Genomic DNA, 27,664 nt, shown 5'->3' with positions numbered 1-27,664 from the left:
ATAAAAACTATTAGGGACCCAATCCGTTATTTATGTATAAACATAGGGATCATTATGTCATTACTCTAGAATTTAAGTTGTCTTGTATAGCAACTTTATGTTCTTTAAATACAATATATATTCAGCTGGAATCCTGTGCTAGAAATTTGAGTTGACTTCATCTTCCCATCCTTTCAAATCCATTTCAAAATTTCAATTTCTTTCGGTTCTTCATCCAGTATTATGGCTTCTGCCGGTGCTTATAACGTTTTTTTAAGCTTTAGAGGCGAAGATAATCGTAATGCTTTTACGGATCATCTTTATGACGCATTAATCCGAGCAGGAATTGTTACTTTTAGGGATAATGAAGAAATCAGGAGAGGTGAAGAACTGCAGCTGGAGATCGAGAGAGCAATTAAAGGATCTAGGGCTTCAGTAGTTGTATTCTCAGAGAAGTATGCAACTTCAACTTGGTGTCTGGATGAGCTTGCGTTGATCCTCCAGCAAAGGAGGGAGTGCAATCATTTCGTTCTACCTGTTTTTTATCATGTCGATCCTTCTGATGTGAGGAAACAAACGGGAACTTTTGCTATAAAAGTCAAAGCCTCTTCAAGGTGGACAGATGAAAACGTGAGCCTGTGGAAAAAAGCTCTTAAAGAGGTTCCTGATTTAGCAGGCATGGTTTTGTCTGGGTATGCCTCTTTGTCTCTTCCTTTTTAAAAGAATTCAGAACTTTTACCTGATAAATGTATCAATACTTTAACCTATGAATCGGTAACAGATCTTTGTTTACACAGTAGTTCGGAAAAGTGGGTGAAAAAGTGTTTGATGGCTACTTTTTTTTTTTTTTTGAAATTTTATGTGTATTTCAAATATCTAATGGGATAAGCTATAAAGTATAAAATACTGTGATATTTCCTCTTTTTATGTCAATAAGTCTTTGTTGGTACATCGCATACATGTTTGAATCTTAAGTTAGATCTATGGGGATCTAACTGATTTCTTTTTCATATTTTCTTTCTTGAAAAAAGTTGCTAAAAACTATCTATGTTAATTTCTGATTTAGATAATTAAGATAAAAACAAAAATATCGTGCCTTTGAACAGAATTGTGGGCCTCCATTATTTGTGTTATTGGTATTTTAATAATGTATTTGCAAATAAATTGGAAAAACTTCTCTCCACTTGGAAATGCTGTGATCCATTAATAATTGGACTTTTATAATTTTTGGGAAATTAACTTCAATGGTAAATCGGTAATCAAATTTAAACAAATACCGATATACTAGTAACACGTTAATTTGAAAAATTGATTATTCAATATTTTCATTTACTTATATCAAAGACTCTGTAAATTCCTTCCCATGAATTTGTTCATTTTTCTCATGTTGTTCCAGGTCTGAAGCAAAGTTTGTGAAGGATATTGTTGACATCATTTACAATAAATTGGAACGCAAAGAAGTTAGTCTTCCACAAAATATAACTGGGATGGCTACTCGATACAAAGATATCGGTGTCTGGTTAAATCAACCGGATGTTGAATTTTTAGCAATTTGCGGGATGGGTGGAAGTGGCAAGACAACATTGGCCAAATACATCTACAATTCAAACTGGAAAACTTATGAAAACATGAGTTTTCTTGAAGGCATTAGAGAAAAATGTGAACAGCCTGATGGTATGCGTGTGCTACAAGAACAACTTCTCAAAGGTATATTGGGTGGCAAGAAGAGAAAAATACCTAGTGTTTCTGAAGGTACATGTAAGATTGAGGAGGCCTTACAGACAAAAAGGTCGCTTATTGTTCTTGATGACATTGTTGAACGTAGTCAGTTAGTTGCTTTACTTGGAACTGGGAAGATTAATCCACTAACCAAGATTATAATAACAACAACCAGAGAAAATACAGATGATTGGTTTAAGTTCACAGACTGGAGGTGTCAAGATTATGAAATGAAATTATTGAAACCTGAAGAATCGTTGGAGCTTTTAAGTCGTCATGCTTTTGGTTCCAAAGTTCCCATGGAAGGTTTCGAGGAGGTTGCAGAACAAGCGGTAGAATATTGTGAAGGGAATCCGCTGGCTCTTGAAGTGTTGGCTGCTGCTCTGTCCCAAAAAAATACCATCTTACATTGGAAAAGTCAGTTGAATACACTGGAAAAAGATATTCATTCTAGAATTCACAATGTACTTATAATGAGCTACAAGTCATTATCGCTTGTCTTAGAAAAGGAGTTGTTTCTGCATATTGCTTGTTTCTTTGTTGGCAAAGACAAGGATTATGTGGTAAAGATATTGCAGCATGATTACGATGCAGCGTCTGGGATCACGAGCCTATCCAACAGATGCCTTCTTTCTGTTTCACCAAACAACAAACTCATGATGCATCGGTTGCTTCAAGAGATGGGGAAAAACATAGTTCGTCAAGAATCAAAATTCCCTGAACAACGTAGTAGAGTCTGGCTTAGTAGTGACTCTTATAAGATATTGAGCAAGGGAAAGGTAATATGCTTCTTATATGTATATTTAATAAAGCTTACTTTTACCTGTCACACCCTTTTATTTTTTATTTTTATTTTTTCCTTTTAGGGTTCAGAAACTATGGAAGGTTTAGCACTTGACATGAAAATACTAGAACAGAAGTTTGCTTTCAAGGTAATACAGAATCACTAAGAATCGATGTGTGTGTGTGAATGTGCTATATTTAAACACACACAAATTTATTTCTGGATCTGATAGTTTGCTAAATCTGCAGTCATCAAACCTCAAGACAGATGCACTTCAAAAGATGGATAGACTGAAATTGCTCCAACTAAAGTTTGTGCAGCTCACGGGGTCCTACGATAATCTTTCAGAAGATTTGAGATGGCTTTGCTGGCTTGGATCCGATTTAAGAAGCATACCATCTGACTTATTCATGGGAAACTTGGTGGCTATAGATATGAGCTACAGTAAATTGGAAGTATTTGAACCCCCCATGGTAGGGAGTCTGAGTCTGATATCCTCTTATTTATTTATTTATTGCATATCCGTTTAGCTTGTTGGTAATTCTGCTTTATGCAGACATGGAGTGCTACATTAATTAATCTTATTACTTTTGCAACAGGTTCTTCCGTCACTGCAGATTCTGAATCTTACAGACTCGCACAACCTACGCGAAGTCCGCAACATGTCCATGATCCCTCAACTGGAGACTTTGATTCTTTGGAACTGTCACAGTCTTGCTCGTGTTTGTGAAACAATTGGAGGCCTGACAAGTCTTGCACTACTGAACATGACAGGATGTAGAAACCTGTGCAAGAGTGAGCAAACAGAAGCTTCTACCTCTGGTGGAGGAGTTGCAGAAAAGCCTACCTTTTTCTTCCCACCTTCACTACACCGGTTATTTCTCAAGGATTGTGATCTTGAGTGTACTGATTCCTTTCCTCTGAGTTTTAGTGCTCAACTATCTTTGCAGTACATGAATTTAGGCAATAGTCTATTTGAGTTTCTGCCGTGTTACGACCATCTTAAAAATCTTCGGGTCCTTGACTTGAGTTTATGCTCGATGCTTAAACAGCTTCTTTGTCTCCCAAGTACACTTGCAGAGTTGTATGTATACTATTGTAAGTCGCTGGAGGAAATTAGTTTCCAATCACATCGATTCACATTGCAAGAGTTTGGGTATGAAGGGTGCGTTAGTTTATTAGAAATTGAAGACTTTATCAAATTGGTGCCTGTAGCCAAACTTGAAGAAAAGGATTTGGGACATATGAAGTGGCTAAAAAAATATCAAAATCATGAGGTGTGCCTGGCTGGTGATGATGAGCTCACCAAAGACAGAAGTTTGTGTGTGCAGGTTTGTTGTTTCTCTCTTAATTCTTAAACTCATGCATGAGCACACCTACAAACTGATTAGATTATATGCGACTGAATTATTGTGCTTTTTCATGGCCAGATGTTGTATGAATTCAATATAACGAGCACATCTCTTCCAGACATGGAGGATCCAAACATGAAGCCTACTTATGAATCAGACTTATCATCTTTGTCCTTTGATGTGCCTCCGCCTCTCAAGAATAGGAGGCTCAAAGGACTTGATGTAACTTTTAAATATAAAACAATATCAGGTGAGGATGATGACGGGTTATGGTTCTGTAAGATCAGTACGAGCAATGGTGTTGATTTGATGTACAACCCCAAAGTCTTTGGCAAACCTGAATCTGGTGAAGTTGGTATATGGTTAAGCTATTGGCCAATTGGAAATGCATTGGATACGGGAGATAAAGTCAACGTCTCCATCGCTGTGATCAGTGGATTGGAGGTGCATGAATGTGGTGTGAGCCTTGTTTATACTGATGATGAGGAAGCTGAGGAAATAACCTTGGAAAATAACATGGGATTGGTAGAATCTCTTGGAGGAGGTTTGTCTGGATTTCAACTAAGCACAGGAGCTTACTATCTTTGTCGCAGTGATTTGTTTGAGTTAATGGAGGCTGGTAGACTGACTCCTGACTGGTTTAGTATTTTAGTTGGTGATACCATTGACTGTACAGGTATGTCCGCTCTTTTCAAAGCTAATTCTGGGCATTTAATTTGTAGTCAGATTTATTATGAAAATTGATAATATTGTGACACAGAGGTACGAGGATGGAGAAAGACAGGTCGACCTACACAGTTGAAACCATCATTTACTGAGTTAAAGTTTGTTAGATGCATCGTCCATGGTCCTGAATCGGTACATTTCCTCTTATTTATTTATTATTTTTTTTTTTGGGGTTGGGGAGGGGGATCATTAACTCGTTACATGAATAATATGGAGGGCCTACATATCTTCTACTCTGCCTATGCAGTTGGTATAAGATGAATAGGACCTTTGTGACTTGGTTTTATCATAATATACCTATAATTCAAATAGAAGTGATATACATCTCAAATCCCTATTTCCTTTGCATTATACATATGATTCTTTTAAGTTTGATTAGATAGCAATGTGTGTTTGCTATGTAGTGTAATGATTGGGTTTTGCTAATCTGGCCCTGGTGTTTATGAAAAATAAATAGGAGGACATTTATAAGATTGCAGAGATGTCAAAATCATCTTTTGTAGATAAAACATTGGACTTCACATCAAGCCTACTTGGGGAGACCATCATATCTTCCACATCGTCTAAATTTAGTGAAAGTGAAACAAAAATAAAGGTAACTGAGTATTACATTTAGCCTATAAAGGAAAAAGAGCTTATTTCTTTCCTTGTGCTGGAAATTAACTCACTCCCAGTAACACACATATATACAACAAGTACATGTCTGAAGCAAGCTGCATTTGTTGACAATGAACTTGATAGATAAAGTGATGAGTTTAGGAAAAGCTTTAGGGTGTGTTTAGTTACAAAAAAATGGGGCTGAAAATTTTTCCAAGAAAGAAAATTTTGAAAACAGGTTTAGTTCAACAATTTTTCTAAAATTTTTCATTTTCCGTTTTCCAAAATTACAAAGAACTTAGAAAATTTTGGAAAACCGCTAATCATTGTTTTCCACATTTTTCTAATTCCAAAAATTTTCCAAAATATAAACCCACCCCAACCCCACCCACCTCTACATACCCCCACCCTAACCCCAACCCACCCACACCCCCACAAATACACACACACACCCACCCCCCTAAACACACGCACAACCACCCCATCCCCATAAACACACACACACACACACTGCCACTACTACCCCCACAAAAACACACACATCACACACCACCACTACCGTAAATTCTGACCTACCATCACATCCACCACCACCCCATCACCGCCACCACCACCCTGTCACCACAGCCACACCACCGCCACCACTAGCACCACCACCACAACTGTATCCATCATCGCCACCACCGCGTCCATCCCGCTGCCACTACCACATCCACCATCCCTCCACTCCACCATTTTGCTTACATGCATGCTAGTACATCTCCCTCCATTTTGCTTACATGCATGCTAGTACATTTGGTTCTTTAAAGAACCATACCCTTTTCACATGACTAAAGAGTCTGCGAACTTTCACTTTTCACATAGTTTTTTTTTTCTTAATTTGATTGCTCAACACATGGGCCATTAAGAACGATTCAATCAATTTAATGGGAACTACGTGAAAAATGAAAGTTCGCTGACTCTTCGTCATTTTCTTTAAAAATCCAATTGTACCGACTCTAAGCAAAATGAGGAGAGAAATATAAAAATGAGAAAAAATATACAGATCCCGTAAGTCTATTTCTTTTCCCAAGAGTTCTTGTAGTTTGAGATAAAAATCTATTTCAAAGTGGAAGTTTATCCGTATTCTGTAAAAAATATTATTGATTGCTTTATTTTTCTTTGGGTTTGTTATGTATGACGTTCTGTCATCTCACAAGGACCCTAGCTCTGTTTAAATGATAATAGCTCATAAATCTGATGGACATAACATTCAAGGCATCGGATGGAATAACTAGCAGAAGCAAACCGGATAGTCAGACTCCTTTAATAATTAATATCTTATGTAGACTGTGTATACATATACATATGCATATGCATATGCAAATGTATAAACACACACACACACACACACACACATATATATATATATATATATATATATATCACTAAATCCATCTATGTAATCTTCTTCTGCATGTTTTATACTGATTTCAGAATAAGCCACAAGAGATGCTTATGCTCCTATATGTAACCCTCTCCAAACTATCTGAAATGATAATGTCTGTTGCACAAAGCACAACCGATTTCAAGGCTGAACTGGAGCTACTGATCGACACCTTACAGATAATAACACCGATCTGTTACGAGATTGTAAAGGTCTATGGAAAACTAGATCATACAGAGGCGGAGTGCAAGATGTTCTTATATGACATCCAAGAAGCAAAGATGTTCATAAAGTACATCCAAGAAGCCAATAAAGTTTTTGAAAAATATCCGCAAGTAAAAAAGAATGTTATCAAGAAGTCCAGTTACTCACAAAAGCTAAAAGATGTGAACGCTAATTTGCAAAGATTCTTTCAAAGCGAAGTTCAAGCAATCCGGAGTCAGAGCATTACGGAGATGTTTTTAGGTGTGAACGATGATTATAGTGATTCATTGTCAATGTCTACGCTGACAAGTTGGATCCGTGATTATAGTGATTCATTTTCGATGTCTACGAGAACAAGTTGGACCAGTGATTATAGTAGTTCAAGGTTGATGTTTTTGAGAACAGAACAATCGCGACATGAAATCTTGGAACGAGAAAAGTATGGTTGGCGAGTTCCTGCACTTCCAGATGGAATTGTGGCGTTTGACGAGCCATTGACCAAGCTGAAGGGTGAGGTTTTTTCAGGAATTGATTATTATTATTATGATGATGATAACGATGGAAGTTCGATGGATAGTGGTGGTCGATCAGTGCTGGTTGTTTCCGCTGCCGGTGGATGTGGGAAAACTACCTTGGTGAAAATGCTATGCCATGATCCCGAAATTCGTGGTAATCCATCACATTTGTGAATCATATATATATATATATATATATATATATATATATATATATATATATATATATATATATATATATATATATATATATATATATATAGAGTATTAGTCAGTTTCACTAGCTTGCTTGATGCTATTGTCTCTTACAATTTGGACAGAAAAATTTGGGGAGGATATCTTCTTTGTGACGGTTTCAGACACACCCAGTTATATGGTGATTGTCAATGATCTCTTTAATCCAAATTCCTCATCCCTGCAAGTTCTGTTTCAAAGCAATGAAGATGCAAAGAGTGAACTGGAGAACTTTTTAAATCAGAAAATATCAGGTCCCATGCTTCTAGTATTAGATGATGTGTGGTCTGAGTCGTTTATTGATAACTTTCCATCAAAGAACAGACAATGCATGATTCTGGTTACATCTAGGACCGCCTTTACGAGTTATGATGTGTTTCGATTTGACCCTTTGAACGAGAAAGATGCAAAAACTCTCTTTTGCCAATCAGCATTTGATAAAGGCGGGCGGATACCTAGTCAAATTATTGATAAGAACCTTGTGGATCAGGTAATCATGTGTTCTATTCTTAAAATAAATACAAGTTTCAATTCCAAACTATATCCATTAATTGGTTCTTTCTGCATCAAGTAAAAAAGAAACACAATATATTATAAGTACCATATTTATTAAGTCTTATAATGTAAAAACGAAACAACATGTAACTTGTTTGTATCCCTTGCATGCAGATGGTAAAATGTTGTAAGAGACATCCATTCACCCTTTTTGCGGTTGGCCAATCCTTAAAAAGGGAGGATAAGTCTATCTGGAAATTTATGCTAAAGTCATTGTCTGAAGGTACGTCGGTTCTAGATTTACACAAGGATGTACTTGTCGATCTGGAAAGAAGCTTTGAGGCTCTAGATGATGACTTAAAGCAATGTTTCTTGGATTTGGGGCTATTCCCTGAGGATCAAAGGATCCCGGTTAGCACCCTCTTAGATGTGTGGGTGCATTTGTACAACCATGATGCTGGTGGCATTGATACCCTCGCCAAGGTCAATCAACTTTCTTACGAAAACCTTGTCGATTTTATGACCACAAGGTACACATTTGACCTACTCTATTTGTGTTACTTTTCACCCTTTAAGTCATCTGGGAATCTTCTAAGAGTGTCTCCAACTCACCCCTAAATCCTATTTTTTCCTCGATTCTTCTTTGTACCCTACCCTATTTCGATCTTTAGTTTTTGAGATATGAATAGTGTTCCTCTATTCATTTCTTCAAAAAATGGAGGTGATGTTTCAATTGTCAGTTTTAGTCCTTTTCTTTTTTATTTTATACATTTGTAGTTTATTTTTATCTATTAATTATAATTTAAATGCAATATTTAATACTCCTCCGTTCCAAAATTATTATCTATCTCTCTGTTTTGGTTTGTCCCAAAATAATAGTCCTCTTCTAAAAATAAATAACATTTTTACCAAAATATCCTTCATTATTACTTAACCAACTAAGCATTTAATGGAACATTAAATGTAAAGTAAGGACAAAACTGTTATTTTATTGAATAAAGTTAATGGTAATTAATGTTTCCTTACAATTATATTGGAACGGAGGGAATATAATATCCTGTTATATATTAAATTATATTAATTAATCATAAATGTAAAGCTTAATATTTATGTATTGAATTCATATAAAAAATTTAATGCATATTAAAAATTTGTAACACGGTAACATCTTTTATAAAAGGTTATAATTTAAAAAGACTTTTTCATATATAGTTAATGCCGATTAAAAAAATAAGTCCTTATAATATATACCGGTCCGGTCCGATATTACTAACGTTTTTTTGGGTCTGGTCTGGTTCTTATCCGAAAACTACAAATTGAAAAGCATTAGAACCGGGATCCGGCCCGATTATAGGTACTTCTGGTTTGATCTAGGGTCAGTTTTGTTTTGTTTTGTTTTTATTTTCCGGTCCGGTCTACGAAATACATTAGTAGTGTTTACAAATTTGTAATATTTCTAAAAGATGTATGTATAATATTTATCTATAAGCGTGTTATAAATATAATCTTATTTATTTAAAAGTTATTCTTAACAAATTAATAATTAGTTCAAATTCATTATATATTAATATTTTATTTTGTTTTAATTTTATGATAACATAATTGATAATATTATTGTAATGAAAAAAGATAGAATATATATTCGTTAAAATCTAATGAATAGAAGGGGTGTGTTTGATTTATATATATATATATATATATATATATATATATATATATATATATATATATGTTACAAAAACTTGGTGGTATGTCAAGCCCACCAAGCAAATTACACCCTTTGATTGCTAAATAAACGTAATATAATGGTAAAAAGGGGTATCGATCCTCGGGGAAATGGTTGTATTCAATCATCAATGCAATTCAATAGAACTCGTGAAATTAAACTAATTAACTACAATTAAACAAAAGGGGGGGGGGGGGGGGGGGGGGGGGGTTGATTACTTGAAAACTAAAATACTTGAATAACTAAAAAAAACCTTGCAATTAAGCAAGTTGAGGAGATGCTCAAAGTTTGAGAATAATTGGTTAACTAAGGCAATTCAACACAATGAACATTTGTGTGTTTATCATTAGGATCTAATACAAAGCTTATCCTTCATCCCAAATTGGTTATAGCAATCATGAAGCATGATATGTCAAGATTCCTCATAGGTAGTATGGAGGTTGGGGAAGCCACAAAACACCTTCTTAATTAACATCAATGGTTAGTTGAAACAATTAATCCCAAGAAATCAATTAGCCTTAAGAATGAAGGAATCCTCAATTCCTAGAGGATGTTAAATGCTTACACATCCATAAAGGAGTAATGATTTATAAGCTAGAGATGATTTCTACCATCATAAAGCCTTTATTCTAGATAAATTCAATGATCCAATGCAAAATCAATGAAACAAATCAACCATTGCTCAATCAAATACTAAGCTCATGATCAAAGCATCAAATAAGCATAATAATTATAAACTAGAATCATAAACATGGAATAAATAGATAATCAACATAAATTCTTCAAAACCCACAAACATTCATTGGTTTTCAGCCAAAGTCAACCAAATTAGAGTATTAGCCACTCATGGCAACAAAGTAACAAGAACAATAATCTAATTGCATAAAGAAACTACCTAAGATTTGGAAAGATGAAAGGAAAATGATTTCTAGCTCCCAAAATCGCCTCTTGCAGGTCTCCAATGGTGGAAAAACGTGAATGAGCTTCTAGATCTGATCCCCCAAGGTTATGGCAAGCCAAATGACCAAAATACCCAAACTGGGTAGTTGCGCGGGTACCCGTGCGATGAAAATTCCACCCGCGCAAATGTTGCTGTAATGCTATTGGTCCTTCATTCCACCACTCCACCCTTCCAGTACCAAAGATTTCTTTGGTCCCCCCCTTGTCCATGTAATTTGAATCTACCAATCATCATTTAGCCACTAAATGGATGCTCCAAGCCCAAAATTAGAAATTTATGATCCATCTTTCAAAGCCCAATTCTTCTTCTTTGATTCTGCCAAGCCCAATAATGCTTCGGGAGCCCATTAAGCACGTCTCCAATCAACCCGCAACCGCAACAAGCACCGAAAAACCTACAAAATATCTCATGCAACATAACAAGCACCCGGTACGATCCATACTAAAGAAAAATAAATAAAATACAATGCATTAATGATAAAAAGATCTAAAAATCTAAAATAAACTAATAAAAATAAGGAAATAAAATAAACTATATATATATATATATATATATATATATATATATATATATATATGTTACAAAAAGGGAATATACTAGAAGTATACTTTTTGGGGTAAAAAATGGGGTATAGAATAGAGTAGGGTTGGAAACGAAATGATAAAAAGATCTAAAAATCTAAAATAAACTAATAAAAATAAGGAAATAAAATAAACTATATATATATATATATATATATATATATATATATATATATATATGTTACAAAAAGGGAATATACTAGAAATATACTTTTTGGGGTAAAAAATGGGGTATAGAATAGAGTAGGGTTGGAAACGAAACACCATTTACCCTATTTTTACTCTATTTTTGGAGGAAAAAATGAAGATAGTCTAAGAGCAAGTACAGTGCGAGCTTTTACTGCACAAGCCTAATCAAATAAGCTTTTTCCAATATTTTTTTTGCTTTAGGTATTTTAATTTGATAATTACGTATCTAATTTAATTGTTATAGACTTATCCTTGAATATTTTAGGTTTTGGAATGATTCAATCGCAAGAGTTAACTATTGCGACCAACTCTTGGTCACACAACATGGTTTGTTGCGGGAGCTTGCTGTTCATTTGAATAGCAGATTGCCCTTAGCACAAAGGAGTAGATTGATTATAAATGCACAAGGAGAAGACCTGCCCTCATCAATTGAAAAAGTCCAAGAACCTATGCAAGCCCGCATATTGTCTATTTCCACAGGTTTTTATTCTCACAAATTTAAGCCCCCATGGCATGGCATAAATGGTTCCCCGAATGATATCTTTGCAGAAACCTGTGAGGGTTAGCCACAATTAATTCCAATGTGGATTTGGCTCCTTCCAGGCAATGGGCTTTATGCAATCCATCTAGTGGGCCACTGTGTAACTGATTTACACCTCACATGATGCTCGTGGGGCACTGTGGGCCAGCTCAGTGTTGTGCTGCAGGAAGAATAACCTTCTTGCAGATTCATTCATGATATTGGATGGATCGTACCCCCTTTGTTTAAAAAACGTGGTGGTTACGTTTTGACCTTTTAACTTTACAAATAGAGCACATAATTTTTTTTGTTTAGTATATATTTGTTCCCAAAAAGCTAAATGCAAGAAATGTTTTTTATTTTATTTGCTTGTTATCGCATCCTACTTTCATTTCTTTCTATTATGTAACGGTGCTTTTGTTTTTTTTCTTGTTCGGGTATCATACTTTGAAAGGTCTACCAATTATAGCATTGTACTTTCAAAAAGTTTTCTATTAGCACATTATACTTTGAAAAATCTGCCCAGTTATAGCAGCGAAATTAAAAATGCTTTGTATTTTGTCTGTCATTACTATAATTGGAATAGATATCAAATACAATGCTGGAATAGAAAGAAATGATATTAAAATGCTTTAATAAAAACATAAAATAAAAAATGTGTTTGTATTTATTGCATTTAATCCTTCCCAAAATAATATTAATCTAAGAATAGAGAAATGAAAAGTTTATTAATATTTATTGCATTTATTGGTGTATTATCTTTTCTATTGATCGATTACAATCTTTATTGCAGGGAAGTTGTTCTTGTCGCAATGGTGCGATATAAATGTCCCTGACCTTGAAGTTCTAATCTTGAACTTAATGTCAAAAACATACACTTTACCCCATTTCTTAGTGGGATTGCCAAAATTAAAGATTCTAAGCATTACAAGCCACAGTTTACACCCTACAAAATTTGAGAATTTCCACCTTCTAGGATCTGCACGCAATCTAACAAGGATTAGATTTGAACGTGTGATGATACATCCATCTATTTTATCACTGGAAAACCTGCAGAGAGTATCATTCATAATGTGCAAAATCAGCAATACTTTTGAGAAACTCATCCCCAATATCTGGCCACAGTTATTTGAGATCGAGATCGATTATTGCCAGGATTTAGTCGAATTCACAGGGGCATTATGTAACCTTATCCACCTTAAGAGTATTAGCATCACAAATTGTAATGAGATGTGTGGATTTTCTGAAAATTTTGGGAATTTGACTAATTTGGAAATACTTAGTCTTCGTTCTTGTACGGAACTGGAAAAGTTGCCTGAATCAATATGGAGACTTGAAAAGTTGAGTGTTCTTGACATTTCAGATTGTTTGAACTTGAGTGGGTTGCCGGAAAAAATGGGGAAATTGAGGGGTTTAAGGACGATTTATATGAAAGGTTGTAGCGGAGTACATGAGCTGCCGGAATCTGTGGAGGACCTGTCTCATGTACGTGTTGTATGTAATGAAGAAATAGCTTACAAATGGCGGAAGTACACTAATGTGGAGATTGATTTGGTGGAAGAAGATCAATTAGAAACCCATGTCAAATTGGAGCCTGTAGGCAGACTTGAAGAAAACGATTTGGGACATATGAAGTGGCTAAAAGAATATGAAAATCATGAGGTGAGCCTGGTTGGTGATGATGAGCTCACCAAAGGCAGAAGTTCATGTGTCCAGGTATATGTTTTTCTCTCAAACACATGCATGAGCACACCACACGCACATCAATAAAGTACCACCTACAAACTGATTAGATTATATGCGACTGAATTATTGTGCTTTTGCATGGCACAGATGTTGTATGAATTCAATATAACGAGCACATCTCTTCCAGACATGGAGGATCCAAACATGAAGCCTACTTATGAATCAGACTTATCATCTTTGTCCTTTGATGTGCCTCCGCCTCTCAAGAATAGGAGGCTCAAAGGACTTGATGTAACTTTTAAATATAAAACAATATCAGGTGAGGATGATGACGGGTTATGGTTCTGTAAGATCAGTACGAGCAATGGTGTTGATTTGATGTACAACCCCAAAGTCTTTGGCAAACCTGAATCTGGTGAAGTTGGTATATGGTTAAGCTATTGGCCAATTGGAAATGCATTGGATACGGGAGATAAAGTCAACGTCTCCATCGCTGTGATCAGTGGATTGGAGGTGCATGAATGTGGTGTGAGCCTTGTTTATACTGATGATGAGGAAGCTGAGGAAATAACCTTGGAAAATAACATGGGATTGGTAGAATCTCTTGGAGGAGGTTTGTCTGGATTTCAACTAAGCACAGGAGCTTACTATCTTTGTCGCAGTGATTTGTTTGAGTTAATGGAGGCTGGTAGACTGACTCCTGACTGGTTTAGTATTTTAGTTGGTGATACCGTTGACTGTACAGGTATAATTAATTCCCTCTTGTCCAAGTTACTTCTGGGCATTGTTAATAGTCAGATTTGTTATGAAAATAAAGAAAGTTCATATTAATTGTCACATGCACATTGGTACAGAGGTACGAGGATGGAGCAAGACAGGTCGACCTATGCAGTTCAATCCTACAATAAAGGTAATTGATCATTAAATTTAGTCTACAAAAGTAATGAATTTAAATTTTCCTTGTTGGAAATTAACTCTTTCCCATCAACGAAACATATTTACTACAAATTCGTGTCTAAAGCAAGCTGCATCTGTTGACGATGAAGTTGGTAGATAAAGTGATGAGTTTAATATTTCATCACATACGTTTCTGACTTTTCCCCGGGTCCCAAACACGGCCTATATATGAAAGCTTCAACTCCTTTATTCTCCTTCTGAAATAAATGCCCAAAAACCCTATGAAACTTCACTTTGAGTCTTAAACTTGTAAATGGTCAGTCTATGCATGACATTAAGGAAGTCTGACTATCCTTTTATTCTTCTGTTAGTTATTCCATCCAATGCCTTCAATTCTTTGGCCATTACCTTTATGAGCTATTGTCATTCAAATAAAGCGAATGTACTTATGAGCTGATGGATCCTCATACATAACGAATGATATAATGCAATCAATAACATTTTTTTACAAATGGCCACGAAACTTCACTTTGCAATAGATTTTCTTCTCAAACTTGTACTTTTGGGAAATGAATTTGACTTATGAGATCAATATGTTTTTCTTGTTTTCTTACTCTCCCTTCATTTTTGCTTACATACGTGCCGGCACATTTGGTTATTTAAAGAAAATGACAGAAAGTCAACAAACTTTCACTTGCCTCTACTCTAGATGAAAAACAACTAATCATGTTAATTATTTGCTTTATCATATGAAACTTTAATTTTATGAACACTTAAAATTCTTTATGATAGGTGCAAGATGGGGTGCAGCTTGCATTTCAAACGATGTATGGTGAATCACAAAGGTTGTTCCTCATTTTCATACTATATATTTCTATTATAAGTGTTAATTGATAATTTTCCCGTATCATTCCAATGATTTACAATTCATATTTATACAATATCCTATCGCTATCTATAATGAAGAGTTTATCAACTATAACAATACTTCCTTAATATGAGGAAAGATATCTTCGGCTAATAGACCCCCGCAGTCGAATCGGGAGGATGACGAACGTTGAGACTGTGCTTGAAATCGTCAAAGAGAATGAAAGGTAGACCCTTTGTGAAGATATCCGCAATCTGATAGCGAGAGGGAATGTGGAATACACGGACTTGACCCTGAGCGACCTTTTCCCGAACGAAATGAATGTCCAGCTCGATGTGTTTGGTACGTTGGTGTTGAACCGGGTTGCATGATAAGTAAATGGCGCTGACATTGTCACAATAGACTAGTGTGGCTGTAGTTGGAGGGACATGAAGCTCCAACAACAAATTTCGGATCCAACATGTTTCGGAAACGACATTTGCAACTCCCCGGTATTCTGCTTCTGCACTAGATCGGGAGAGTGTTAGTTGACGCTTGGAGGACCAGGATATTAGGTTATCGCCCAAGTAGACACAGTAACCAGAAGTTGAGCGTCTCGTGTCCGGGCAACCTGCCCAATCGGCATCGGTATAGGCAATAAGTTTCCTAGAAGGTGATTTGTGAAGATACAACCCGTGAGCAAGAGTACCTTTAATATACCTCAAAATTCGTTTAAGAGCATTAAAATGAGATGTTCGGGGTGCATGCATGTGCATGCAAACTTGTTGAACTGCGTAGCTTATGTCTGGCCGTGTGAAGGTCAAATATTGGAGAGCCCCTGCCAGCTGGCGATATTGTATTCCCCCGTCAGGCAAAAGAGTTCCATCGGTGCTGCTTAATTTGGCCTTACTGTCAACTGGTGTGGAAGTTGGGTGACATGAGGTCATGCCTGCTCGTTCCAAAATGTCGGTGGCGTACTTTTGTTGTGACAAAAAAAGTGAATCTTTATGACGAGACACCGAAATTCCAAGAAAGTAGCTTAGGGGTCCAAGATCTTTCATGGCAAACTCTTTTGCTAATAAAACCATAAACTTATGATGTAATCCGGGTGAGGAGGTGATGAGTAAGATGTCGTCTACATATAGAAGGAGGAAGGCCGTATGGGTTCCCTTTTTGTATACGAATAGTGAATGGTCACATTTGCTATGTTTGAACCCCATAGTGAATACGTAGTCAGCAAATCTTTGGTACCAAGCTCGTGGTGCTTGTTTAAGTCCGTAGAGAGACTTTTTAAGCAGACATACATGATTTGGATACAAATGATTACGAAAGCCGGGGGGTTGATGCATGTAAACCGTTTCATGTAGATGTCCGTGTAGAAACGCGTTTTTCACGTCGAGTTGGTGAATTTGCCACTCATTAGAAAGAGCTAGGGACAAAACAGCCCGAATTGTCGCCGGCTTTACCACGGGGCTGAAAGTGTCACCACAGTCGATACCTGCTTTTTGAGACCTGCCATCACAAACCAAACGAGCTTTGTATCGCTCTAAAGAACCATCAGACTTAGTTTTATGACGATAAATCCACATACTACGCACTATATTCATATTGTTATGTTTCGGGACTAACTCCCACGTTTTATTATCAATAAGGGCCTGAAACTTGTTTGTCATCGCTTTATTTCAATCCGGGTTTTTAAGTGCTTCTATTGGGTTTCGAGGGATAGGGGAGAGAGAGGTAGAAGTAGGGAGGTTGTAGTGCTGTTTGGGTTTCGAAATGCCAGACATACTTCTGGTGTGGATGGTACGAGTAGGAGGAACAGAAGGTGTTTGTGAGGTGATTGGTAGGGGGTTCGAACCAGAAGGGGTTGTTGTTGTGGAAGGCGGTTGTTGAAGGGTAGGCCTTGTACGGCGTGAATAAGTGATTAGGGGAGGTGATGGGGTGGTTGCCGGAGCATTGTTGACAACCAATGGGGGAGGCGTAGCTGCATTGGGGGTTGGTTGAATGGAGTCGGACCACATAAATGGGTGTGGGTCTGATGGTAGTTGGGTTGTAGGGGTCGGTGATGATAGGTTAAGATAGGGAAAAATAGTTTCATCGAATATTACATGGTGGGATATAATAATGGTTTTATTTTGCATGTCAAAACATTTGTACCCTCGGTGATTGATGGGGTGGCCTAAGAAAATGCAGGGTCGGGAACGTTTTTGGAGTTTGTGGATGGTGGGAGATGGAGTAAGTGGGTAACATAGACAACCGAAGGTACGGAGGTGTGAATATGAGGGTTGAAGATTATATAGAAGATGTGTAGGGGTTAGATTGGCAATAAGTTTGCTGGGAAGAATGTTTAACAGGTACGTAGCATGTTGGAGGGCATGGTGCCAAAAATGCATGGGTACGTTTGAGTGGGTGAGAAGAGTGTGAAGGATATTATTAATGGATCGTATTTTACGTTCAGCTTTTCCATTTTGAGGAGATGTGTGCGGACAAGAAAAGCGGAATTGAAGGCCATTTTGAGAGCAAAAATTGTGAAATTGATGGTTATCAAACTCACGACCGTTATCACATTGTATGGTTTTAATAGTGTAATGGAATTGTGTTTTGACCATAGCAAAGAATTGGATGAAGATGGAAAAAACTTGGGAATATTGGCTAGAGGATAAGTCCATAAATAATTGGTTTTGTCATCCAAAAATAAAATATAGTAGCGGTGACCACTAGAGCTTAACACAGGGGAGGTCCATAGATCCGTATGAATAATGTCAAAAGGTAAATGAGTTATTGACTGAGAAGTAATAAAAGGAAGTTTTATTTGTTTACCCAACACACAAGAACGACAAACAGAAGAAAAAGGTTTTGATCTAGGAAAATTTAAAGTAGAACGTAAAGAAGATAAAACATCCGCGCCCGGGTGGCCAAGGCGATGATGCCATAGGTCTCTTGTAATTGCAGCAAAAGTAGAAGGTTGTGTAACTTGGGAATTTGACTGGAGCTTGAAAGGGTAGAGAGCACCGGTACTATTGCAACGGAGGATTGGAGTCCGCGTCTGGAAGTCCTTCACATCAAAACCAAACTGGTCAAATTCTACGGAAACATTGTTGTCAATAGTGAAGCGACGAATGGATAAAAGATTTTTAATGACATTTGGAGTGTTTTTAGAATAAAAGGAGGAAGAGGGTAAGGAAGTGTTTGATTACCGGTGCCTTGAATTGGAATAGTGGAACCATTACCGACAATAACATTCTGAGAAAGACCATTATTGATATAAGACGTGAAGTTACCTGTGTTGGGAGTCATGTGTGACGTTGCTCTGGTATCAGCATACCAAGTCTGATCAGGTGGGTGTAATGCCATTGTGTGACAAGCTTGCTCAAGATCGGTTGGTGTGTGGCTGATTTCTGATACCGGATAGGCCTGCTGAGGTCGATTGCCTAGAATCCCGGTGAAAACTGATGGAGGTCTGGAAGATCCATATTGCTGAGTCGGATATGGGCAAGGGGGGTAAGCCCATGGTGTATAGTTGGGAAAAGCCCATGGTGGCGGTGTAGTCCATGGCTGATAGGGACGGGACCCCCGATTGTATGTCTGTTGGGTTTGGTTATTGTTGGTACCGCGTCCACGCCCGTTGGAAGATCGTCCACGACCGCGTCCTCCTCGACCCCGTCCGCGTCCACGAGAGGTAAAGGGATCTGCCTGTTGGTGGTTAAGGCGGCTGCTATCTCCAAAATTTGGATGAGTCATTGGTGCTGAAGCAGTCAAGGCGGTAGCGGAGGTGCCTCCGGTTAGGGATACAGCAGTGGCAGCAGCCTGATGAGCTTTTCGTGCTTCTTCCATGATGAGTTTGGAGCGAACTGCATAGAAATCAGGTAAGGGTGTTGTTTGCTGGATGATCATCGCGACCCCTTCATAGCTTTCATTGAGACCAACAATTAGTTGAAGAACAAGACGTTGGTTGGAAACCGGGTTTCCCACATTTGCCAGTTGATCAGCAAGCATCTTCATGGCTTGGCAATAGGAGGAGATGTTAGGGTGTTGATCAAGTTTTGTAGAGACGAATTTGCTGTCAAGATAGACAGCTCTAGTGCTCTGGTTATCTTGAAAAATGTTTTCAAGGGCAGTCCATGCCTGACACGCAGTGGTGTTTGGTGTCAAAATTGTGTGCAGCAGATCATTAGAAATTGTGCTGTAGATCCATTGGAGAACAATAGCATCGAGTCGTGACCATGCTGCAAACTCAGATGCTTTAGTTTTGTCGGCTTCAGTGGAGGTTTTATCAGCTTCTGTTGAGATTGAGGAAGAAGAAGAAGAAGAAGGTGGTTTTGAAGGAGGGATGACGGTAGAATCAATGTGATCTGCAACCTGAAAAGCCCTGCAATGGATGCGAAATAATTCTGCCCATGAGGTGTACTGTCCACTCTCCATCTCCAGTATAAACGGAATGAAGTTCCGTATATTTGTGACTGTGATGGTTGGGTGAGATTTTGGGTCCATTGAAGAAGAAGAAGAGAAAAAAAAAATGGCGTACAGGGAAGAACAGGAGGCGAAGTAGGGTTAATGATATTTGTGCTCTGATACCATGTTAATTGATAATTTTCCCGTATCATTCCAATGATTTACAATTCATATTTATACAATATCCTATCGCTATCTATAATGAAGAGTTTATCAACTATAACAATACTTCCTCAATATGAGGAAAGATATCTTCGGCTAATAATAAGATTTTGATGCATGCTTTAGCATAAGATGATTTTTACAGTCTGTGTGTGTGTGGGCAACAGTTTATTTTTATTTGGCATCTGTAATAGTTGTGCATTTCTTTTTTCATTTATAGATCTCCTTCTGGTGCACTTGCATCGCATGGTACAACATCCCTGCAGCTTCGTTTCCAGACTAGGCTGCTTCCCATCTTTTTTACTGGACAAAAGATAGAATCTGAGGACAAGAGTGGTATAAAAGTAGTGTTATTTGATGCTATTTCTAATCAGATTGTGTCATCTGGACCCTTATCTTCACAGAAGATAATTCTTGTTCCTCTTGATGGTGATTTTCCTTTTGATGACCATGAAGATTGGTCTGAGAGTGATTTTGATGCCAAAATTATCTATTCAAGAGACGGCAAACGTCCGTTGCTGAGAGGGGATTTGGTGGTGACGCTGAAAAATGGAGTTGCTGTTTTAGGTAATGTAGTTTTTACTCATTATTCAAGCTGGAGTAAGAGCAGGGAGTATAGGTTAGGGGCAAAAACCAAAAATGCAACTCCTGGAGTCAGAATTAGAGAAGCAAGAAGCCAAGTATTCATGGTAAAAGACAAGCGAGAAACATGTAAGCCCCCATTTTATGTTTATATATCTTTTCTACCGTCTTTACGTTCTAAAACTTTTCTATTGATAATGATACAATATTCTTGACTCAAAGGGAACAGTAATTCATATGATTATACCACCCCTTTAAGACTATTACAATATGTTCAAGTTGAATAACCTCGTGCCTGTCCCTTTTTGATTAAGTTTAGTCCACAAAATCTGGTATAAAACATTTTTGTGGTAGTCAAGTCAACAACTTCTATTAGTATGGATGTAGGGTCAGATGTCACACTTATTCCGTAATGGGGTAATAAATCAGTAAATTTCTGTCAGAAAATCTAGTAATGACTTATAGATTACTATTTTTACACAAGGAAATGTTGTTATAAGTTTTCATCAAATCACCTATCAGATTTTGGGACTTCGAAGATTGATGTCCTCCATTCCTACATGTGCCTTTTTAGGTCGAGGATGGAAGTAACCACCCGTCTCCTTTTAATGTTATCATCATTTGCTAGGAAACGAGACTTTGATACTTAATATACCTTACATTTCTTGCTAATGCCTTTTTTTTTTTTTTTGATTCAGTATACATGAAACATAATACTCCAGCATTGAGTGATGCCACTTGGCGCTTGAACAACATAGCAAGAAGGGGGGATTTGTATCAACGATTGTCATCACACAAAATAAATACTGTGAAAGACTTTCTACAAATGTATAATACTAATGAGTCCTTGCTTTGTCGGGTAAGAGATACTTCATAATTCTTTTTCCATATATGTTTTTATGAACTTGTCTGGAATGATTATAATTTTAATTTGGATAATAAAGCTACTTGGTGGGCCGGATAGCGACAAGTGTAAGAAGATTATCAAGCACGCAAAGGCATGTGTTTTAGACGAGAAGCTGTACATATACAACAGTAATAAAGATAGGATTGGTATTTTGTTCAATTCTGTTATGGAGGTTGTGGGTGCAACCTTTGATGGCGAAAATCATCTCTCCATGAATGAACTTACTGATTCCCAAAAGGTTTGTATTTCATACCTCAACTCTTTCTAGTAAAACCCTAATCATTTTTTAGCATAAAATAAATTTTTGTAGTATGTTTTGCAGTCTATGGTGGAAGCTTTAAAGGAACAAGTTTACAAAAATTTGGAGGGGATGTTACCAATAGATGATTTATCAGTGGTGGCAGCTCCAGTCCTAGCAACCAACCTTCATGGTCACCCTCTTAGAACTGCTATGTAGTTTAGGTAAGCAAGATGCTGTACAATGTACATTTACCTTTTTTGTAATTTACAATACCCCTTAAGCCTTTTTGTGCTATTGTAATCATATGTGGGATCTCTAGGGGTACATCTGGTAAAATATATACTATTTATAATAGAAGCTTAATTCTTTTGTACAGATCCCGCAAAGAATGGCAAAGTTTGATCCGTTTTCTAATTTTCCTGAATAGAGAAAGGAAGATCTGAGGGGAAGAAGCTTATTTTGCACTATGCCTTCGGCAGCCTCTGTCGGTGCCGCCTCGCCTGTGATACGGCGGCCTCTTATTTTCCAGCAGCAGTATGAAAAACCCTTTCTTTTTCCACTTCTTGCGCCATAGTTTCCATGTTTGTTTTGTTCGTATGATGTCTTTTGTTATTACGATTGATTGCTTTTGCAAACTGGTTTTAATGTTTTGTTCATAGATTCATTACCTATCAAGCAAGTAACATGATTGTTTAATTGTTTTAACATTTCATAGAAAGAATTAATCTTATGCCCCTTTATTGAAAAACTTTATAATATAGGTAATATTAATTGTTTTAAATGCTTTTCTTCTAGGTGTTCATATAAATGGGTGTTTGTGGGTGCTTCAACAGGTTAATCGGCATGAAAATAAAGAAGAGATGAACCAAGAAAATAAAGGCAACTGTAATTTTCTCTTTGACATTTGAGTTTATTTCTTGAATAAAACATTCCAACTGTGTTACTCTCTTACTGATGTAATGATGAAAACTTTATCAACTTTTTCCATATATACATATGCGTGAAATATTATGTCTTCTAATAACAAACAATTCTACTACACAATAAAGATTGATCATATTTATAGTATTTGTCTTTTAGTTAGGAATGAATGGAAGAACGAGATGAATGTGATCAACGATCACAGAGAGGATATTGGAACCGATATTTCTTAGCAGATAGTCATTATCCTATTTATCAGTTTTTCATATTTATCTTTTATGATATTTATCTTTTATGATTTCCTTTGATTAAGGATTGTTCAGTTATGCCTTCCTGGATTGTATTTAAAGAACTATTCTATTGGCTTGGTGATAATGAGAAAAATACGTTCCATTCCATCTCTCTGGTTATCAAATTCTACATGGTATCAGAGCGGGTTTCGGAAACATCAAAACCATAAACAACCATCGTTGTCATGGCAGGCGATGACCCAAGCAAATCCAAAACCAATTCAGAACCGATCGATGCAATCTCAGAATAATACCCTGACTATCCGAACCAGCTCCAAGTAAACGAGAGTCACACTAACAACAACTTCAATGATTGGAGTCAAGAGATGACCAAATTTTTGTTCGCAAAGAATAAGATTGGTTTCGTTGATGGCACCCTCCCTAAACCCGACAGAAGTAACGAAAAGTATATGGTGTGCATGAGGTGTGATGCCATGATCAAAGGATCGCTCACTACCGCCATGGACAAGGAGATACGAAGCAATGTGAAGTATGCTAACACTGCTCTCGAAATCTGGAATGACTTACACAAAAGATTCGGGAAGGAAAGTGCTCCAAGATGATATGAACTCAAGCAATCCATTACACAGACATGTCAAGAAGGGACCTCTATTTCAACCTACATACAAAACTCAGAGGTATATGAGATGAAATAGACTCCATTTTGCCGACTCCTCGATGTGAATGCGATGGCTGCAAGTGTAATATGGAAAAGAAAATTACCGAACTCAAAGAAAAAGAAAGACTCTAGGAGTTTTTAATGGGTCTTGATGCCGAATTTTTAGTCATGAGGACCCAAATACTGGCTACCAAGCTGACGCCAAGCCTCGGGACAGCCTACCATCTGGTAGCAGAGGATGAACAACAGTGAAATATTGTTGCTAGAAGAAAGATCACGACCACTCCAGATGCCGCTGCCTTCCAAGCCTCGTACCAAGTCAGTCGTGAGAATCAAAATCACAAAAAGGGCTGGCAAAAGACCGACAAGACAAGCTCTAACAACAAATCCAGACACTGCACTTTTTGTGGCAAAGATGGACACGTTAGAGACGGGTGCTTCAAGCTTGTCGGATACCAAGGTGGCAAGGGAAAGGAAAAAAGGAGATGGTGAAGCCAAAGGCAGCTTTAGCAGAAACATGCGTTGACAAGATGCCAGGATTGAGCGACCAACAATATGAAAGGCTTCTAAAGATTCTCGGCAAGAGCAGCAACGACAAACCCAACAACACCCCGAAGGCAAACATGAAAGGTAAATTTAATGATGAAAGTGACTGGATAAATGACTCGGGGGCAACCGAATGTATGACTTATAATCGGGAGTTTCTTGAAAACCTCACTACGGGAGGTAGAGAATTGCCAGTCACCATTCCCAATGGCGAAACCATTCCCGTCAAAGGAAACGGTGAACTTACCTTTAAAGGAGGGATTAAAATTGAAGGAATCCTTTATATACCAAGTTTCAAATGCAACCTTATATCTGTCAGCCAACTAACAAGAAATTTGAATTGTGCCATTATTTTTTTCCGGATTTCTTTGTCATACAGGGCTTGAGGACGAGGGGCTTGATTGGAATGGGTAAGTGCATTGGTGGACTCTACAGAATGGGGATCATGCAAGAAGGCCGGCGAGCTATGGCAGTCACTACCACAAATCAATGGCATAAAAGAGTTGGTCACCCATCAAATGAAAAATTATCTCATATTTCTTTATGTAAGGAATTTAGTAGTAACTTTAAGGAAGTTTTTTGTGATTCATGTCTGAGAGCTAAATTAACTAGACTCCCTTTTCCTACAAGTACAATAAAAGCGAATGATTGTTTTGACATGATTCATTGTGATATTTGGGGTGGTTATAGAACATTTTCACTTACACATGGAAATTATTTCCTCACTATAGTCGATGATTATAGTAGGGCTGTTTGGATTTACATAATCAAGCACAAATACGAGGCAAGTGATTATTTGATCAGTTTTTATAATCTCATCCAAACGCAATTTCAGAAGAACATTAAACGAATCAGATGTGACAATGGAGGAGAGTTCACCTCCAATCACATGAAAAGCTTCTATGCTAATCACGACATTGAGCTCGAAACAACCTGTCCACACACCCCTCAACAAAACGGGGTTGTGGAGAGAAAGCACAGACACCTCTTGGAAATAGCGCGTGCCTTGAGATTTGTAGGAGAGTTACCCATAAGGTTTTGGGGGGAATGTGTTTAAACAGCTGCCTATATCATCAACAGATTACCTTCCAAGGTAATCAAATACAAAACACCATACGAGATAATGTATGGAAAAGAACCTCCTTATGAGCACATGCGTGTATTGGGCTGTCTGACTTACTTTCGGAACACTGAAACAAAGGGAGAAAAATTTGCTCCACGAGGAAAGGCAGGGGTGTTTTTGGGATACCCTTTCGGCACAAAGGGTTACAAAATCTATGATTTAGAAAAACGAAAAATAGTCGTGAGCCGTGATGTCAAGTTTCTGGAAAACATCTTCCCATTCTCCAGCCGCAAAGAGAATGCGAACCAGGTAGAGAATGAAATCATTGGTGAGCCTCAACCAATTGATGGGCCTGGACTCTATATGGAAAGTGATTTACGCCATAAGGAAATGTAGCATCCCAAATTTCGAGACCAAAAAGTTTCATTTTTTAATTAATACTTTATAAAACATTTTACCATAACATTGTCAATAAAGCAACACATTACAAAATCATAATGTTGTGTCCCAAACCATGACATCAAGAGTAATGAAAATCAGAGTACAATCCTAGAAACCCAATGCGGAAACCATGTGTGTGTGTGATGCGTTGATACACCGTCGGCTCCTTCCCCTTAGAGGAAGAGGTACCTGAAACTAAAACCAAAACTGTAAGCACAAAGTGTCACACCCCCGAACCAGACGGCGGAAACGTCCGAGGGCTGTCGTGACTCAATTGAATACCATCACAATGAATATACATGAAACATAACATTATACATCACCAACATTTGGAATGATACAACTGGTAGCGTTTACATCCATTACATTGTTCCCAAAATATTACATTCTCGAAAATAACTGTTTGATACTAAATTAAACCACAGCAAAACGTCATAGAGTACAATTCATCATTCACTTTATCTGTTACCTGAGAATACAAGTATTTTGAAAAACGTCAACATATGAAATGTTGGTGAGTTCATAAGTAATGTTTGAAATCCAATGTTTGTAATGTTTTGAAAAAAAAAAACACCAGAAAATCCGATATTTTCTGAAAATAGTAAAGTAAAAAATGTGTGAAGATCCATAGGTATGCTTGTTTGTTTCTATACTTGTAAAAATTGTTCATTTAAAATTTGTGTGCATTCCGAATCCGTATGTATTGAAATACCCTAGGAAAACCCGATGTTTTCCTAATTCTTTGAATTACATGAACGTGCATTGAAACAATTGCAATGTGTGAAGTTATCGGTACCAGGCGACGTTGGATTATTTTTGAGCATGATTATTTGCTACAAATACACGTTACACAAACGACTAGTCTATAGCAATACTAACGATCCCGTAGGCGTCGTCCGTACTAATCACGTTATCCAACCGCCCTGACTACGTGTAGTCCCACACCCGAAGAGAACGAGGACACGAAGGCCTCGGTGACTCCATTAGCCGGTTGGGGATAAAAGGTACGAGGGGTCCCAGACCCGCCTCGCATAAAAAGGTAGACTTTACTAGCAATACCAAAGGACCCTTGGGGACCAACATTATACAAGCCATTGAAAGTCCTTTTACGTTATGTCGGATCGGTAAAACCCAACACTTTGTAAGAGAGAGGTCTTCGGGCCTTAAGATCAGGTCATTGGGCTAGCTAGGCTCAACAAACAAGATTTTACACTTTTGGGGCCCAAAGATGGTGCGTAGACGTCTGTGCACACTCGCATGTATAGTGACTTCCCAATCGTTATTAGTTATGAATCGTAATGTCGTAATGTCATAGTGTCGTCGTGTTAGTAGTTTCGGATTTTTATTGGTTCGAGACCGAACCAATTCGTTTGACAACGACTTTTGGTGTTGTAATGTATTGTATTTCGTCGATAGTCGTGGTACCATCATTTGATCAAATTGCATGTATTGAACTAGTGTTGAGAATTTTTTGTTTTCAGCCCCTCCTTATTTGTAAAAATTTACTTTTTCAACCCTTTATTTAAAAACTTTCCGGTTTGGTCCTTAAATCAATTTTCTTGACATTTTAATACCAAAAATTATTGAAATAAGTATTTTCCAGCATATTTTTCATAGAAAACAGCTTAAGTCCCTGAATTTCAGTTTTTATCGGTTATAACCCTTCTTTTTCGAAAGTTTGACAATTTTGGCCCAAATTGAATTTTTTTTACAACCTTAGTCCCTTTTAAATTTAAAAAGCATTTTACACCTTTGAAAAGGACTTGGAACACTTATAGTCCACTGTTTTACAGAAAAATACAGTTTTGGCCCTCCAAAACAGAAAATCTCGCATAATGGGCCTCATTGGGCCGAAAATGTCATTTTTAGCCCATTAAGCTTGAAATTTATGTTTTTAATCCTCTAAATGAGTATATTTCCAGAAATTGTTTTATTGAAACTGTTTTGACATAGTTCATCCATCAGAATTCGTGATTTGTCAATTTAGGCCCTTAAATTTTGT

General features: G+C 37.2%; 1 protein-coding gene across 8 annotated transcripts; it reads left to right on the top strand.

Moving 5' to 3' along the window:
- Positions 1-138: 138 nt before the first annotated feature.
- On the top strand, positions 139-22,769 carry LOC145014142 (uncharacterized). Of its 8 annotated transcripts, none has more exons than XR_013665420.1 (22): positions 139-671; positions 1,376-2,477; positions 2,565-2,630; positions 2,731-2,955; positions 3,082-3,813; positions 3,913-4,510; positions 4,595-4,692; positions 5,018-5,155; positions 6,634-7,456; positions 7,623-8,026; positions 8,206-8,561; positions 11,754-11,968; positions 12,802-13,724; positions 13,842-14,439; positions 14,549-14,604; positions 15,384-15,418; positions 20,273-20,763; positions 21,333-21,493; positions 21,579-21,779; positions 21,864-22,003; positions 22,159-22,316; positions 22,578-22,769. XR_013665420.1 is itself a non-coding variant. In XM_078972518.1 (21 exons), the coding sequence occupies exons 1-20, from the start codon at positions 223-225 to the stop codon at positions 21,996-21,998; spliced, it is 7,824 nt and encodes a 2,607-aa protein (XP_078828644.1). In that variant the 5' UTR covers positions 139-222; the 3' UTR covers positions 21,999-22,003; positions 22,210-22,530. The 8 variants fall into 8 exon arrangements, 2 of the variants coding, with proteins under 2 accessions (XP_078828644.1, XP_078828643.1); XR_013665419.1 differs by having other exon boundaries at positions 15,384-15,436; positions 22,210-22,316; positions 22,616-22,769; XR_013665418.1 differs by having other exon boundaries at positions 15,384-15,436; positions 22,210-22,316.
- The last annotated feature ends 4,895 nt before the right edge of the window (positions 22,770-27,664 follow it).

This window comes from Lactuca saligna, chromosome 9 (assembly GCF_052625555.1).
Source record: "Lactuca saligna cultivar CGN05327 chromosome 9, ASM5262555v1, whole genome shotgun sequence".
Classification (NCBI taxonomy): Eukaryota; Viridiplantae; Streptophyta; class Magnoliopsida; order Asterales; family Asteraceae; genus Lactuca; species Lactuca saligna.
Note: the sequence above shows the minus strand (reverse complement) of the source record. Positions and strands in the feature narration are given on the sequence as shown.